At 42.2% G+C, this 16138-nt stretch overlaps 3 protein-coding genes across 6 annotated transcripts; 1 reads left to right on the top strand and 2 right to left on the bottom strand.

Annotated features, from left to right (window-relative positions):
- Positions 1-597: 597 nt before the first annotated feature.
- Positions 598-2224, bottom strand: cbln12 (cerebellin 12). The gene is made up of 3 exons (XM_072441016.1): positions 1682-2224; positions 1408-1527; positions 598-1336 (listed from the first exon to the last, which is right to left on the bottom strand). Exons 1-3 carry the CDS (start codon positions 1952-1954, stop codon positions 1139-1141), a joined length of 591 nt encoding a protein of 196 aa, XP_072297117.1. The 5' UTR covers positions 1955-2224; the 3' UTR covers positions 598-1138.
- Positions 2225-3785: 1561 nt separating this feature from the next.
- Positions 3786-7569, bottom strand: trim110 (tripartite motif containing 110). Of its 2 annotated transcripts, XM_072441014.1 has the most exons (9): positions 7501-7569; positions 7137-7239; positions 6308-6809; positions 5720-5815; positions 5414-5647; positions 5096-5118; positions 4812-4957; positions 4451-4722; positions 3786-4131 (listed from the first exon to the last, which is right to left on the bottom strand). In XM_072441014.1, exons 3-9 carry the CDS (start codon positions 6773-6775, stop codon positions 3862-3864), a joined length of 1509 nt encoding a protein of 502 aa, XP_072297115.1. In that variant the 5' UTR covers positions 6776-6809; positions 7137-7239; positions 7501-7569; the 3' UTR covers positions 3786-3861. The 2 variants fall into 2 exon arrangements, with proteins under 2 accessions (XP_072297115.1, XP_072297116.1); XM_072441015.1 differs by lacking the exons at positions 7137-7239; positions 7501-7569 and having other exon boundaries at positions 6308-6863.
- Positions 7570-8288: 719 nt separating this feature from the next.
- On the top strand, positions 8289-15758 carry sall2 (spalt-like transcription factor 2). Of its 3 annotated transcripts, XM_072441010.1 has the most exons (4): positions 8289-8850; positions 10296-10435; positions 11140-14678; positions 14769-15758. In XM_072441010.1, exons 2-4 carry the CDS (start codon positions 10360-10362, stop codon positions 15060-15062), a joined length of 3909 nt encoding a protein of 1302 aa, XP_072297111.1. In that variant the 5' UTR covers positions 8289-8850; positions 10296-10359; the 3' UTR covers positions 15063-15758. The 3 variants fall into 3 exon arrangements, with proteins under 3 accessions (XP_072297111.1, XP_072297114.1, XP_072297112.1); XM_072441013.1 differs by lacking the exon at positions 10296-10435 and having other exon boundaries at positions 8290-8850; XM_072441011.1 differs by lacking the exon at positions 8289-8850 and having other exon boundaries at positions 9919-10435; positions 11418-14678.
- The last annotated feature ends 380 nt before the right edge of the window (positions 15759-16138 follow it).

Raw genomic sequence — 16138 nt, 5'->3', positions numbered from 1 at the left:
TACATTTTGAGGATGATATGGACACAAGAGTTAATATGTTTTTAATGAAAAAAGAAGAATTGGAAACTGTGTCCTCTTAATAACCCAGGGAAGCTTACATGACTTCATGTGACAGCACACTGCCCCTCATCCACGGCCGTCCTGCAGAGCTCCGCCAAAGCCTCCATCTGTCCGCTGCCCTGCGTGGAGTATCCGCTGTTCAGCACCAAGCTGACTCGTGCCGGTGCGCCTGGTAAACGCCAACGCCAACTCTGCTGGTGAGAGCTATATTTGCAAACATCAGCCATGGCACAGAGCGGAGTCACAAGAGAGAGAAAGAAATGTGCTTATGTGCTCATAGAAACTTGAGCTATTTTCTTTAAGGCAGGGAGGGACATCACCATTGCCATCCATCATTCCCTATTTGGTTCAAGAGACAGCGTCAGGAATGGCAACTGATATAAACCACACAAGAGCTAATTGCATTTACACACAGGAAGTTAGAAAAATGCTCATTCCCTTTTAAAAAAACACAACAAAGAGAAAGACAGCAGACGAAATAGTATTATAAACTGTGATCATGGCTGTATGTGGTGCGTTGATATAAAACATAGACAATTATTTCAATAGTATAATTTAATATAATAAACCTCTCAATATATAGACATTTGTTGCAGATCATAGACATTTTGGCATAGGATATAGAGGGCTCCAGTCATACAACACAGGAGAATAGGGAACAAACTTGGCATGGTTTTAAGATAAACAGGGGGCCATGTGGCAAACAGCAGTGATGGATTAAATAAACAAAGAGTGAGCAACAGGAGTTGTAACACAGAATTGCACATAATTACAATATATTTTTGGATACTTAAATCATTACTTCTATTATAAAATCCAATCAAAAATATAAACATACAACAATAAGGAATAACATGATGAGCTACAGTGTGCGTGGGGATGTTAGCCAACCCTATATAACCACTTCTGAAGAATTTGACCTCTGTCGCCTCCTCGGGTTATTTTTAATACAGCAACAACTCACAAGATCCCATGTTCATCAGTAGCTAAAATGTTATGACTTATTGATGTACATTAGGTTACACACATTTGTTCATGCATGTTATAGAGAGATGTTCATTCTTGATGTTGTTCTTCCTCACAATGGAAACACCAAGAAGCCAGAGAAAGTTGAGTATTTCCATCCGCCCATCAGGTTGCCCCTCTCCAGTCTTAGGTAGGCCTTATCCCCCTTCTCCATGATAACGAGGCCAGCATTAGTTGCAGCTTCCCTGGTAACATCCTGATCTCCGGCAAAAGCAGAAAACATGGCCCAACCATTCACCATCAGGCTCACCTAAAACCAAACAGCATTATTAGTTAGATAACAGCCCATAGCCATCACTTGAATCCTAATTATAATCTAACCTGAATGGTTTGTCTGTTGTATGCCTTCACGACGTGGAAGCTGAAGCTGTAGACTCCTCTTCTTGGTGCCAGGAAGATGCTGCTCTCTTGGTCAAAGTGATTGCCGACATTCACCAAAATCTGATTGAACAAAAAAGGAAAAACAGTGGATATACTTTTTTACAACTTACATCTTAAAAGAGTGAAGCAAATTGAAAAGTGAGGCGTAACTTTCAAATCAAATGCCATTTTAATCAGTTTATTTTCATATCCAAAATGTTGCACAGAGACTCACATTGTCAAAGTAGATGATCATGGTGCGGTTGCTCATGTCTGTGGGCTCGTGGTTGGTCTGGCGGCTGGCAGAGAAAGCCACCCGCCCTGAGCCGGAGCGCACCGACATTCCCAGGGCATTACCGGCTGGCTCGGACGAAGGAGTAGAGTCACAAACTACCAAACACTTTCCTTCAAGTACGATGGGCTCAGTGTCATTCTGGCCCCTGGCTCTCCACAGCAGAAGCACAACCAGCAGTAAAGAGAGGTCAAAGGGGAGAGGCCTGGGATGCATGATAAATTCAGCAACTGTACTATGGACAATTGAAAGACATGCTATGATTGAAGATTTGATTTGTGAATTTTCCTTTGTGAAAAGTGTACACAACACTATTGGATGGATAAAGTTAGTGCCAGCAAAGTGTTGACAAGAAATTGTGGAAGCAGTATCTAAATTATTCAAATTTTATGAGTCATAGTATTTAGTCAAATCCTTTTATTTGCTCCAATCTGTCTACTCACTCACTCACCCTAATCTTGGATTTAACCATGCTATCTTGAATGGGTCAGGCCTCTCCAAATGATCTTGTTTGGCGAAAAATAATATATATATCTATAAAAAAAAAAACTGACACACGCTGTCAACGAGGCTGAAGGAATGTAGCTGTGGATAAGAAAAAGACACAAGAAGATGAGAATGAGCCTAAAGAGAAAACAGTTGGGTGAGAAAGTGGGTGAAATAGATGAGGTAAGGATCTGGATGGGTGTCAAGGGAAAGATGCAGGACTCAGGAGGGAGGCAGAGGGAGACCGAGCTTTAAGGACAACTCCACGGCGTGACCATCTGCTTTTTATACACGTACAGTATCCCCCGGCCCTCGCCCCTCCCAAACCCATTCAGCAACACATTCACAATTTTACTTTACATCAGAATGAGAAAAAGCTTTATACCAACAATAAGTCTGGAGTAGAAACACCTGAATCAATTATTTTCAATTGTCTTTTAAACTTGACAGGGACAGGCAATGCATTCAGTTGGGAAAAATATTGCAATAAGAGCTGCTAAACTAATATAAGAATCACATGTGTTTCAGGGTTGGCAGCGTTTTATATAATCAGACTTTGTGGGGGGAAAAAAGCTCATATTAATTGGAGTTCTATATCAAGTATGTCACTAATAAATAAATATCTCTTGTTTTAGCTACCAAGACAGTACTCAGCAATTTAGCTTGTGATAGCCATATATTTTCAAGCATTATTTCTTACATTAAGAAATAATGCTTGAAAATAGTTCAGATATTTCAATGCTACAAATATCATTGAAATATCTGAACTATTTTCCCCAATTTTCCGCAGTCTCTCTAGTTGTGAATTTAGTATTATGTAAATGAATAATTACCTTGTTTGGTTGAATGAAGATATTTGAGTCCAAAGCACTTGTGTTTCGTCCTTCTGTGTTTAGGAGCAGCAGTATTCTTAACAAAGGCGGCATACGTCTGATCGCCTCACTCTCTCACCTCCCTGTGTGTGTGTGTGCGTGTGTGTGCGTGTGTGTGCGTGTGTGTGCGTGTGTGTGTGCGTGTGTGTGTGTGTGTGTGTGCGTGTGTGTGTGCGTGTGTGTGTGTGTGTGTGCGTGTGCGTGTGCGTGTGCGTGTGTGTGTGTCTTCATCTCACAGCCGCTCCTCTTCTGTTTGCTGCTTTCTCACTCTCTGCTCCAACCGCCCACTCACTGCTTTAATACCTCCACAAATTACAACAATATTTTATGTGCTCCAACAAGCTTAGTTTCAAGTGTCACGTTCACATTGTGGCACACTCAGAAATATGTCAAATCTAAATGTGTGTAGTGTTTGTTATTATGAATAGACATAAAGGCAGGGAAATATGTGAAGAAAAAGTGAACATAACAAGATGTAATTAGGCAGGAGGTTGTAATTTAACCCACTGAGCCAATAAGGCATCTAATGTAATTTTCATGTAGAGTAAAATAATCAATCTTACATAGTGTTTAAACTATATCCAGTTACATTCATTTGTTCACCCACAACAAGCTGCTTCTACAGACTTGGCCATCTGTTTACTTTGCTTCCTTAGAAAACGACATACAGTAAAAGTTGACGTTTTTGTTTGATTTATTGTTCAAAGTGAGTAAGATTAGGGCTACAAAATGCACCACTTTCTCCACAGCAATTTTCATGAAAACTCAAAATTTTACAATGGATATCCGACTTTTGAGCTCAACTTTGTACAGTCCAAAGCCCAGACACACAGGCTCAGTGAGGGATGCTGAGAAAGTGTGAACGTGGGTGAGGTTTCCAAAGGTTCCCACCTCAGAGAAGGTGATGGTGCCCGCACTGTAGTCCAGCGCAACAGCAATTCGATTCCCGGTCATTTGGTGCATGAGGCGGGTCTTCTTACGGTTGTGCCAGGCAGCTAGTTTCCTGTCGTGCTGCTGAGTTAAGCTCCAAGAAAGCTAAAGTTAGAGTGAAACAAAATATTAGGCTTTTGAAAGTATATTGACTTAGTGTTTCCCATTATCAAAGTAGAGTAGACCAGTATTTCCTAACCAGGGGTTTGTTGGAATGTTTTCAAATCTTAAAAGAAATTAAAAAAAGTAGTACTGAAAACAGTTTTACAATCAAATAAAGGCAATCCGTACAATTTGAACCCGAAGAATTTGAATAAATATACACGTTCAAATAAGGGTTGACACCGTAGTCTCAGCGGAAACAGAAAATAAAATAAGGTACAGTATAAATGTCATAAAACGGTATATAACTAAGAGTGTGCACCTTGTTGTTCCCAAAGGCATTGCTCTGTTTGCCCTTTCTGCCAATACTTTTGTAGCATACACCGATGTCCCAGAAGCCCTCGGCCTCCAGTTCCCAGTAGTGTGTCCCAGAGGAGACGGTCTGAACTGTGAGGACCTGGGGCCAGTGGTCGAAGCGTTCGGGATGCGGCGGACAGGACAGGCGCTTTTTCATTCGAGAGACAGAGCGGAGGTCCTCAGCGACATTCAAAAGAGGATGAGCTGTGTTCAAGTCCAGGGTTAACGGACTTGTCACTGGATGCAGGGAAATAGTAAAGCAACAGTTAATAATAGTTTGTGTTTGTACTTTTTGTCCAAAAATCTCATCAAAAGCATGGGCTTACAGAGCTCCCTCTTGAGTTCACTGAGGCAGTGCAGAGTGGATGTGATAAACCCCCTGTACTTGCTTTCTATTTCTTCTAAGACAGGCTTTCTGTCCAAACTGATGGGGTCCGGACGGAATGGAGGGCTGTTCAAGTCAGATAAAAGCCTAAATACAAAGGACAGACAAACAACTCTTTCAACAACTTCATTGAGACGAATAAAATGTGTACTATGTCATGCTACAGTGCATACTATCGCACCTGAAGACACTACATGCACAAAAACATTCAATGGTGAGACTCACTTTGTGTCATCTGACTGAAAGGCCTGAAAGAATGGAAAACATTTTAGAAATTCTTTGTTGCTAATAAAGTAGATAATAGGAATAGAGAACTTGTTGATGTGTTTGTTTGAGAGCAGAGGGCTTAACTATAATATTTGTTTAGAAATTCTATGTGCCCTGTTTTTTAATATAATTATCCAAATTCCTTAAACCTATAAATAGCACAGAAACACAGCGTGAAGTGGCACAAAAGCAGTATGTGATGCATTTCATAAACCTACACCCCTTGTTGAGAAGATAAATTGGTTTACAAGACTGTGTGATCAGCACTGTCCCTACCCAAATGAGGAGGTAGGGGTCTGTTTCTGCCTGCAGCACAGACAGGTACTCCTGGATGCTTTGTGTCTGGCTCACGTCCTGTCTCACTTTGGTGCAGTCTTTGTGGACGCGTTCAATGATCTGCTGCTTCTGTCTCTCGGTCAGATCCCTCAGAGACAGGACCAGGGCTTTTACTTGGGCCTCCAGGTCTGAGCCCATGCGCTCCACTTGGGCATCGTCCTCCCTCAACGACTCCTACCAGAGACAAAGGATCATGCCTGTGCACAAATGTCTCAAACCTAAATGATGTAGGGGTTGTTGTATTACAATTATAGTGCAATCACTGTTTTCATGTTCTTTGAGAATTCTTTCTGCATTTTGAATTTTCTCCTCTGCCGTTTGAAGCAGCACATTGAGAATGGCCTGTAAAACACACAACAAGGGTATGAGTAAGGTTTATATGAAGAGCCCACCTATTATTTTAATAGTATACAATTGCAAAGTCAAGCAGGTAAAGGGTGGCAAATTGAAACTGACATGAGAGAACTGTAGAGTAGAAAGAAATTCATGAGACATGCTTCAAAGATCCTCTGGTGGAGGATCTGTCACATTCTAAACCTACATATCTCTGTAGAGACAAGCAGTTACAGGTCAGATCTGCAGAGACGACCCGGCACAGTAAGAATGCATGCTTGCCCTTTTTTATAGCAATAAAAACACATATACTTGAATAAATGGCAAAGTAAATGTAGACAGGCAGGTAGCTACTACCCACCACGAAAGTTACAAAGGGCACCTTTGAATTTCCTTTCTGTAGTTAGAATCAATAGGGCAAGTCATTACAAGAACAAAAAGTCAAGAAGAGAAACCGAGAAATATGAAAGAGAACCGAGAAATGAAAAATTAAGACATGACCTTCACATCGTCTTCGACATGCTTCAAGGCTTTAACTTGGTGCTCTGCATGGGCCCCGCTCAGCAGACAGTCCCCACACACATACACCTGCTCATCAGTGCAGTAATAGCGGTATATCTCTGAATGAGCTGGACATCTTCGCAGGGAGAGGTCATTCAGTGGATCCACTAATAAGTGACTGCTAAACGCTGGCCGCTCCAGATGAGGCTGCAAGTGTTGGCTACACAGAGACACTTCACATCTCAAACAGGTTTTCACAGCTAATGCCTTTGCTGCCTCAAGGGGGCAGCAGTCACATGGCACCTCGCATGGCTCGTCCTGGCACTGTGGACAGGTCAGGCGTTTGCAACCAATCCAGGCTTCACGGACACAAGATGAGCACAGGCTGTGTCCACATGGCAAAGGCTGAGATTGACTGAAGAGGTCCCGGCAAACAGAACAAGCGAGGTCTTCCTCCACACAGGCCATTGTGAGTCAGCAGCTGAGAGGCACCTATAAGAATCTACACAATTTTAAAAGAAAAAAGAAGACAGGTAAATAGTTGATTTTGTGTTTGCAATGCTTATGTATGAATAAATACATCTTTACATTGTTAGACAACAGGTCAAAATAAATCTTGTATAATCGAGTGCATCTGAAAGCTCAATCAGGCAAGAAGATTATTGGCCAAGGGATCAGGATCACCACAGACTGACTGCACATTGACCCCAGTTTACCTCTTATGCTCTGTATGCCTAGCTCACAAACACCCCAACATGCATCAGTGCCAACAAACATCACCTGTATGTTTAATATCACTGAAAAAAGAAGACACAAAGAAAAGCATTACCTGTTGATGTCCCAGAGCTGTGACTCTTTGGCCATGGCAGAGCGGCACTGGAGTGCTTAGGGAGTTAATCCTGGAGGAAGTCTCCTCATCCTAGTGTTTGCTTCTGTCAAGACACAGAAAGATCAGGTGATTTTAAACCCTGAACATTTATTCTTTTTAAGTATGCTGCATATGCAATTGCTTTGAATGGAATGTGCTGTAGCCCTGTGCCATATTTGGTCATCAGTGGTCATCAATCTCTAATCAGCCTGCTCAAAAGCAAGTGGATAAATGGAAATAATTGATAACTACTCAAGGAATCATTCATCTTTATCGAGACTATACACAGATTGCATGTGTTGAGGGAAGTGGTTCCAGGACAGACCACCAGTATTGATTCCTTGCATCACGCCGGAGGAGATTTGCATGTTTTTCTATGAAGGGTTGTTCCACCATCACCAGGTTTTGAGGTCTTAAAACTCACGAAAAAAAAAAAAAACTAAATTGAGGAGCCAGTACATGGTCCTGTGTAACTAACTAACTAGCCAGTGACCATACTGTTATTTGAAAGAGACTTATTTAAGAACAAATTAACTCACCTGATGTTCAGTTGTAGAGTCAGTTCTTTATTGTCAGTGTGTGTTAATGGATTAAAGTCTAAGTTGAGGAACAGAGCTTCAGACAGAGCAGTGCCTCTGGTTAGCTTCAGACCCAAGTTAATGTTGTTAACATTAACTTGTAAAAAGTATCTCATGGTCAAAATTGAAGATACAAAAAAAGAAATATACTTACCCTTTGCTATCCAATTATTAATAGATGGATTGAAAACAAATAGTCATCAAATTAATTAATTTGCAACATAGCTGTTAGAAATAGGCCACTACTAAGCAATACATGAATTAATGTTTGTTCATTTATTTTAACTGAACAAAACAAGCCAATACAACGTCATCAGCCAAACAGTACAGCAAACTGGTGTTGGCCTTGAAACCAGTAAAGCCTAAAGCCTAAAGCCTAAAGAGTCTTCCTTTTGTTCTGATTAAAGACACAGGCTTCAGCGCTGCAGCTCTTTAGTCCTGCCCAGAAGTGTTAGGCCAACAAATGACAAGCCCATGTAACAGACCTACTGACGTCGACAAATAAACATGCACTGTGAAGAGACACGAGTGCAGATGCCACAGTGATTCTGTGTTTGAACAGTGCAGCCCGTGAGGTCTCAGACTGAGGAACATCGTGGTCACCGTCTCCCACAGGAGCGTCTGGCGGAGAGGGCCATTCATTATAACAGACGGACAGACCGACAGACAGACGGACAGACACACAGACAGACGGACAGACACACAGACAGACGGTACCGCAGAGGAAACAGACAGGCTGCACAGGAGCGGGCCCTCAAACAAAAACGGGGAGTGGTGGAACAGAGAAAAGAACCCCCCACCATTAGCTGCTGATGGGTTAGCTTTTAGCCTCTGCACACGCTCGCTTTTTTATAGGTGCACATAAGGTAAAACACCCAGACATAAAAATCCTTTGTCCCCGAGTGTTTTTAAACAGCTATTGGAGACGGAGATAAATAATTGAACCAGAAAATGCGGTTGTCCGACTGCGCATCCCAGGGAGTGAACAGGGAAATGCAGCGCCAGTGTCCCGGCTGAGGAGCGGATCGCACACCCTCGTCTGCTTTTTGACCCTTTGCCACCAATATTTTTTACCTAAGATCATCGTTTCCGACATGGTGAGTGATATAATCTTATGTTTAACATGCTCAGCGACGATGGTCTAGTGGGGAAATGCACATCCGGGATTGTATTTGTGAGAAGTCATAATTTTATGAATCATAACTTGTTATGATATGGGAGCGCGCCTTGCGCGCAACAGGTCGCAGTACAGTATCCTGTTGGAGCGCGCCTCCAGTGAGGATTAAAACTAAGGTTAGGCGTCGAAGACATCTCAAGCCAACAGACAAAATGGCACGACAAAAAATACGACAACTTAGTCATAGAATAAAAAGCTGTACAAATTCAACTTTGAAAAGGATTTTTTTTATCTTGACGAAAAGTGTTGAGAACATTTGCGCTGACTGGGCTGTGGGGATCGGGGTCATTTATTAAAAAATAATAATTGATATAAAACAAAAATGAGCAACTTATTACTGGAAGAAAATACACGGAACACAATTTAGTCTTAAATAATGGGCACTTAAATTAATCCATCTTATATCTGTTTATATATCTCTGTGTATTTATTTGCCCATTCTGGAAAAGCCACAGGCCTACTATTGACTATAAGCCTGTTACAAACAACATGAGTACATTTTATACAATTGTAATAATCATATTAATACCATCATTAGGCTATTATCCTATACAATTTTGTACGGGTGTATTTTATATAGAAATACATTATGATCTCATGGAGATATAATAATCAGTTATTATAGCAGATATAGATAGAGGGTGAAATTACATTTCTGTCCTCCATCGTGTGGACTTACAGCACGTGTTAAGCTGTGAGATGAGGATAAAAAGGGGGCATTGTGTCCAGTCAGTGGCCTTATGTGTTGGGGAGGCTCCAAGAGGGTGATGTGCACTCAGCTGTGGTGCCTCCATGGCATTGTTGCAAATTCCAAAATTCCACCTAATTCAAGACACTGTTAACTGATTATGGCAGACCTCCACACAACACTGATGACATGCATAACCATATTGTTGTTCTGTTATAAAGATTTAAGCATTTTTAAGCACACCAAAGTTCACTTGTGCTGTTCCTCCCACTAAAGTTACACAGCCACACAAATTACTTGTGTAAGTCATATTAAGTCAGGATTTTAGGTGATGAAGTGTATTGCAATAGGCTTTCGTTTAAAAGGCAGGGGACATTTGGCTCAAAAGAAGGAGCATGCACTCGCCATTTGAATGTAAAGTAGTGGATGAACAAGTGAGCTGTGTGTAAAGAGAGAAAGGGAAAGAGAGCCAATGGTGAAATTTGTGAAAAGGGAGACTTGTTGAGAGACACTGACACACATGTCAACTGGCTCTTTCGTCTTCAATATGCTCAAACTTTCTGTTTTTTGTGCCACTAATGTGGACACACATTTTCCTAAGCGGGATGCCACATTTCATAGATATCCTAATTTTTGTACATTTTTATTAATGTAGTTGCCTACTTTTTGGTGTGCAGATAGACAAAATTAAGGTTGTTTGGTGGCAAGTGATCCCCTGCGTGGGTCCAGTCCTGCAGAGGCATGTCCCGTCGGAAACAGAAACAACCCCAACAGCTTTTGAACCTGCCCTCTGCTGCCGGTCGGATACCTGAAAATGGTGAGAAATAGACTATAGAAAGTTTATTTACTAAAGGCCAATGATTTATTTTTTTTCAGGCTTTTTTTGCAATCTTTTATTTTTAAATGTTTCTTACTTGACACAAATATGGCACTATAATTATAGTACAGTTTAAGTGTTTTTTAATGCTACAGTTGCAAATCCAAACACTAAAAGAATATTAAATTGCTAATTTAATGGCCCCTTTCCTCAATACTAACGTAGCCCTGAAGCCTTTGGCCTTTCTAAAGTCTGGTATCTTAGAGCTTTGTTGCGAGGCACTGAAGCATGTGCATACCGGTCAGTGTGTGTGTGCACCCTCTCTGATTACCGTGCTTGATTTACTTGGTTTATGCCTAGTTTATGTGTAGTGTAGGTCTGTAAGCGCAATTTTATTCTCTTAGTGACCTACTTCTACTGTTACTACGACTTCCGGACATGCTTTCTAAAAATCTTTCACACTAAGCACAATGTAGAATTTGGATTCTGATTTGGTTGACATCCAATTGTCTTGGAAACAATTTGTCTTTTTGTTATAGTCAAAAGTCAGTGTACGTTTGAGTGCAAGTCTGCATGTCTATACACATGTGGTCCCAGGACCAGGGAGCGAGAGCATGAAAAGACAAAGGGCAAAAGAGTGATAGTTATAATTATATACTTTTTCTTTTGCAATGACTATTGTAAATTCTTCTTCTTTCTTTTAGATACTCCATTGGCAGTGAAGTCACACTCTTCATCGTTTACCCCAGACACTTCTTTGGGCTCATCTTTCACACTGCAAAGAACTCAGCTTTCCCTTGATTCCTGTCTAGCTCATAAAAGACCCTACAGTGTTTGCCTCACAGAAATTGCAACAGAAAATTGCTGTAAAATTCAACCACTTGAAAAACTGTCTCTTGTTTTCACTCAAGAGATTCCTAAGCCTTCTATCTCGTCTGCCTCCTCCACCTCATCCTTAAAAGAAATATTCTTTAATTCACAGATGGCTTCTCCAAAGTTGGGGCTATCAGCCACCACAACCTCCTCTTCATCATCACCATGTGCCTCCTTATGTCCTCCAATGCATCCTGGAAGCCCCAGCCGCGTGCCAGAGGGCCCACCAAGTCCAGTTACCCCTGTCCCAAGCCCAGGAGTGACATCTGCAGCTGCTGCACCACCTCGAATGCAGCTCAGCATTGCCCTAATCCTGGAGGAACTGCGGGTGCTGCAGCAAAGGCAGATTCATCAGATGCAGATAACAGAGGAGATTTGTAGACAAGTACTACGATTGGGTGGTGCCTCCTACAATATAGATACACCCTCCCAACATTCTTTATCAACGCTCCCTCAACTCTGCTTGGAAGGAGACAAACGTGCAACAAGCCCTGCAATCATATCACCTGGATCACAACCTTCCACATCTGTGGCGCCTCTGCTGGCATGTTTTTCCTCCCTTCTTCCCACACAGTCAGCCAACAAACCCCCAAAACAAAGCAGTTCCTTATCTCAAATCCTTCAGCCTCACAAACCTGTTGTAGATGGCTCCAGTGGAAGTGTTGGAGCTTATGGCTTTCCAAAAGTTAGTTCTCAATCAACCGCTCAGTCCTCTTCTCCAATGGCTTCTTCAACATTTCCATTGGCCCTCACCTTGGCTCTGCCCAGTCGTCACCTTCATGAGAAGTCCTCAAATACAACCTCCTATAGTGGGCACAGTGGTCTATCCTCACAAAACTCTATGTCTGCATCAGTATCTAATAGTCAACACTCCCAGCAGATAGTCTCTGAAGCAGACTCTGCATCCACCTCCTCTGGCCGCCTTCTACATGTTTGTCGTTTTTGTGGCAAATCTTTCAGCAGCGACTCAGGCCTGCAGATACATCTGCGCTCACACACAGGTGAACGTCCTTTCCAGTGTCCAGTTTGCTTCAGTCGCTTCACCACCAGGGGAAACCTGAAAGTACACTTCCTGCGCCATCGAGAGCAGAACCCAGAACTTTCACTTTCATTGCTTCCTCCATCTTTGTTTGGGATGGCATTAGGGAGTAGTGGAGGTTTGGATATTGGACAAAGCTTGAGCAGTGGGAACAATCAGAAGATGAAAAAAAGATTTGAGGAAGGGCCAGAGGGCAGTGGTACGAGCACTACTTTATCAGGAGGTGGAAACGAAAAATCTACACCTTCCTCCTTACCTCTCCCTCCTACTGTGGACCTGGCTTTATTATCTCACTCTTTGTTACAGCTTAACAGAGCAGCAGCCGCTGTAGCCTCAATAACAGCTAGCTCAACAACTGCCTCCTCTTCGAGCTCTTCTGTTCTGTCTTCCTCCCTCTTCGCCAACCCTACACTGGTTTCACCCTCTACACTCTCGGGAGTGTTCAAGAGTTCAAAGCAACAACAGCATTTTGATGAGAATACTCCTCCCCATGTTCCCATTCTTTCTCCTGGTCCTTATTCCCAACTAGCCCAACATTCCAAGCTCCTTTTCCCATCTGTGTCCTCTTCACCTGCCGCCTCCATTTTCAGTCATCCTGCTTTAGGGTTCCTGCGCTCTCCATTACCTACAAATACAAACCTGCACCACCTCACCTCTACTAGTCATCCTCCAATGGCATTTACATCTTCGTCTTTAGATAGACCCTCCGGTCCATCCACCACAGCACAATGCTCTCTGTCTTCATCAGTGCCCATTTCAACACCTACATCTGAAACATCCAAATTGCAAAGACTGGTGGAGAAACTAGAGAAAGTGTCTTCTCAGACTGCATCGTTATGGTTGCCATCTAGCAGCACTGTTACTTCTTCTGGTTTACCCAGTTGTTTCACAAATGCCAGCACGTCAACAACTTATGTAATGGCATCTCCAACATCCTCGGCGCTGGGTAATACTTCGGTTTCAAACTTAGCCCATGATGTAGTTGCAGCTCTTGGATTGAGTGCAAATGGATCTAACAATTTAGCGAGAGGCCAGCTCTCAGCATACAATATGGTAGGCCTGACTAGCAATTTAGTGGCCAATCAGTGTGGTGTTTGTTTAAGAGTTATGAGTTGTCCACGGGCACTGCGCTTACACCAGGCTACACATCTTGGTGAGCGACCATTCCCTTGTAAGTTATGTGGTCGATCTTTCTCTACCAAAGGCAGTCTGCGATCTCATTTGGCGACACACCACGCTCGACCAGCCAATGCCCGTGTCCAGAATTCCTGTCCGTTGTGCCAACGCAAGTTCACCAACGCCCTTGTGCTTCAGCACCACATACGTATGCATCTTGGTGGGCAGCTGCCCCCAGGTAGCTCAGATGATTCTGTAGGTCAAACTTCCGAGCAGTGTACTGATAAATCATTGCCACAATGTCAGAGCCAGTCTACTGACCCAGGCACAAGCAAAGGACCTTTTTTTGAGACAGACCTCCCAAAGGGCCCAGCCTCAAATTCACAAAACCAGACCTCTGCAACACCCACCGTCAACATTGCTCATGATACAAAATCAAAAGATGCATGCAATTCAACATCTGAAAGTCCTTCCCTCACCACACAGCCCATTTCTGATGCACCTTCAGGTCCTAATACACAACCCACCCCTCCCAGAAGTGTGGATCAAACCTGTAGCATGCTTTCGTCTGAGCACCAGCAAACAGAACAAGATACAGGAGTTAGTGATCAGCAGCAGACTAACACTGAGTTTCAGCTGTCTCTCTCTAACGCATCACCAGAACCTTCCGTTGCAAAAAGCACCATGTCTCCAACAGCAGAGACCATGGAGTCCCAAATGGATTTGGAAGAAGTTGAGGCATCTACCTCCTCTGATTTATTCCCATGTCCTGGATCTTCCATTGAAAACATATGTGAGACTTTGGCATGCTTAACACCTGACCCAACCCAGAGTCAAGAAACATTGCTTAAAACACCACCAATTCTGTCAAAGTCCAAATCTCCAGAACCTGCAAAAGCTGAGATTGAAAATTATTCCAAATCTGGAACTCCAAAAACGGACCACGTGTCTGATCAAGATCCAAAAACACCATCTGCTTTGGAGACCATAGATCCAGCTAGGGATGAAGTAAAGAGTCCACCATCTTCTGCTCTTCTACACTTTAATTATTCATCTTATGAAAAGGAAGACACAGTGGAGTTTAGTGAAGCAGTAGATACTTCTGTACCCATAAGTCTAACTCCAACACTCCCGTCACCTATGTCTCGTCCAGAGAAAAAGACGTACTGCTGTGCCGAATGTGGGAAAGAATATGCCAGCCGCAGCGGCCTAAAGGTAAAAATGACAATTTATATATTTTATATAACATAGTTTGTTGCTTGTACTGTGCATAAAAGGAAACTTCATAACTTTCTTTTTTTCAAGGGTCACATGAAACATCATGGAGTGTACTCAAAAACACGCCCGTCTGTGCGCAGCAGCCGCTCAAGTTCTGATCAAGTCAAAACTCCAGTGAGCTCCTTGAATGTTCCTGCAACTAGGAGTTCTGCTAGTTTTTGGAACCAGTACAAAACCCTCCTCAACACCAGTGCAGACACTCATGATGCTCCTTTGGGCAGCCAGGGGGAGAGTGAGCCTTCCCGGTCTGTGCGCTCATCTGCCAGGTCCAGGACGGAATCAAGAGCTGCTGTTGAAGCTCATAAAGAGGATGAAACATGAGCTCTTTGTGATAGAGCAGTAGGCAATGGGTTGCTGTATAGTGAAACAGTTTTTGTGTAGTGTTGTTTTTAATCATGAATCAAGCCGTCTGACAGTTATTGTAATTTAATGTTTGTCCTCGTCCTTAATAAAAACCAGACTAGTACTCAAATCTCGTAGGGAGGGTAAAACTGGTAAAAATAGTTTAACGAGTTTAAAACATGTAAATGGTGTCCTATGTTTGGATAGAATATTTCATACCATGTCAGATCCCTCTCCCTCTTTTTTGTCTGTATGTTAAATTGAATTAGTTATGACTATTGCTAATGTCTTTGCTGTATCTATAGTTTTAATATTTCTTTTATCCAGGAGGTGTGACATATTTTTGTCAAAATAGGCTACCTACCTGTAAAATATACTTTGCATCATCATCAAAACTAGACAGTGTCTGTGCAGAATCTCTTGTAATCTAATGTGTAGTTCAGATAAACTAATGCTTCAAGGTGATATTTCTTTTGTTTCAATAGACTCATCGTCAAGCCAGAAGCACAGTCTTGTTGCTTGTTATCAGTGAGCATAAGGTGTTCAGTGTAAGTCTTGACCTTAATATCTGTAACTGCCTCTTTGTGATATTACTCAACCATGAATTGAAAAATCGAATGCCTGTCTCTTCAAAAATGTATGTTGCAGTCTCCCAGTATTAAAACAAAAAAAGTGGCTGTGCATCAAATTATTATTTACACACGTTTTGATGTTGGAGCACGTTTCTGCAAATGACGTGCAGTTACCAAACAGCACGTTAGAGGGCGCAACGTGACTATCGAGTATCAAGAAAATACACTCGTTTTTTAACATTTTTTTTTTTTTTTACAATAGGCTATGACAGGGAAAATGCATTAGTAATGTTAAAAGACTATGGAAACTGTATGTCTGTATAAAAAAGAAGTAGCAAAGTAATATAGGCTATGGTCATTTGCTATGTCTAGATTTGCCCGACAATGGTCTAATAGTAATTACACATCTATAACATAAAACGTGCAATCATCGTACAATGGTGGTGAATAATCTGTCGTAATCATTCCCTGGATTGTGTTGGA

Source organism: Eucyclogobius newberryi, unplaced genomic scaffold (genome assembly GCF_026437365.1).
Source record: "Eucyclogobius newberryi isolate DKJ021-1_F unplaced genomic scaffold, fEucNew1.0.hap1 SCAF_12, whole genome shotgun sequence".
Classification (NCBI taxonomy): Eukaryota; Metazoa; Chordata; class Actinopteri; order Gobiiformes; family Gobiidae; genus Eucyclogobius; species Eucyclogobius newberryi.
Note: the sequence above shows the minus strand (reverse complement) of the source record. Positions and strands in the feature narration are given on the sequence as shown.

Excerpts from the sequence above, each read along its gene's own strand:
- sall2 (XM_072441010.1), top strand. The coding sequence starts at position 10,360 with ATGTCCCGTCGGAAACAGAAACAACCCCAACAGCTTTTGAACCTGCCC. Across the intron at positions 10,436-11,139 it reads CGGTCGGATACCTGAAAATG|ATACTCCATTGGCAGTGAAG; the intron begins GTGAGAAATAGA and ends TCTTTCTTTTAG. Across the intron at positions 14,679-14,768 it reads CCAGCCGCAGCGGCCTAAAG|GGTCACATGAAACATCATGG; the intron begins GTAAAAATGACA and ends CTTTTTTTCAAG.
- cbln12 (XM_072441016.1), bottom strand. The coding sequence starts at position 1,954 with ATGCATCCCAGGCCTCTCCCCTTTGACCTCTCTTTACTGCTGGTTGTG. Across the intron at positions 1,528-1,681 it reads TGATCATCTACTTTGACAAT|ATTTTGGTGAATGTCGGCAA; the intron begins GTGAGTCTCTGT and ends TTGTTCAATCAG. Across the intron at positions 1,337-1,407 it reads ACAACAGACAAACCATTCAG|GTGAGCCTGATGGTGAATGG; the intron begins GTTAGATTATAA and ends GTTTGGTTTTAG.
- trim110 (XM_072441014.1), bottom strand. The coding sequence starts at position 6,775 with ATGGCCTGTGTGGAGGAAGACCTCGCTTGTTCTGTTTGCCGGGACCTC. Across the intron at positions 5,648-5,719 it reads ACAGTGATTGCACTATAATT|GAGTCGTTGAGGGAGGACGA; the intron begins GTAATACAACAA and ends TGTCTCTGGTAG. Across the intron at positions 5,119-5,413 it reads ACCCCTACCTCCTCATTTGG|GCCTTTCAGTCAGATGACAC; the intron begins GTAGGGACAGTG and ends CCATTCTTTCAG.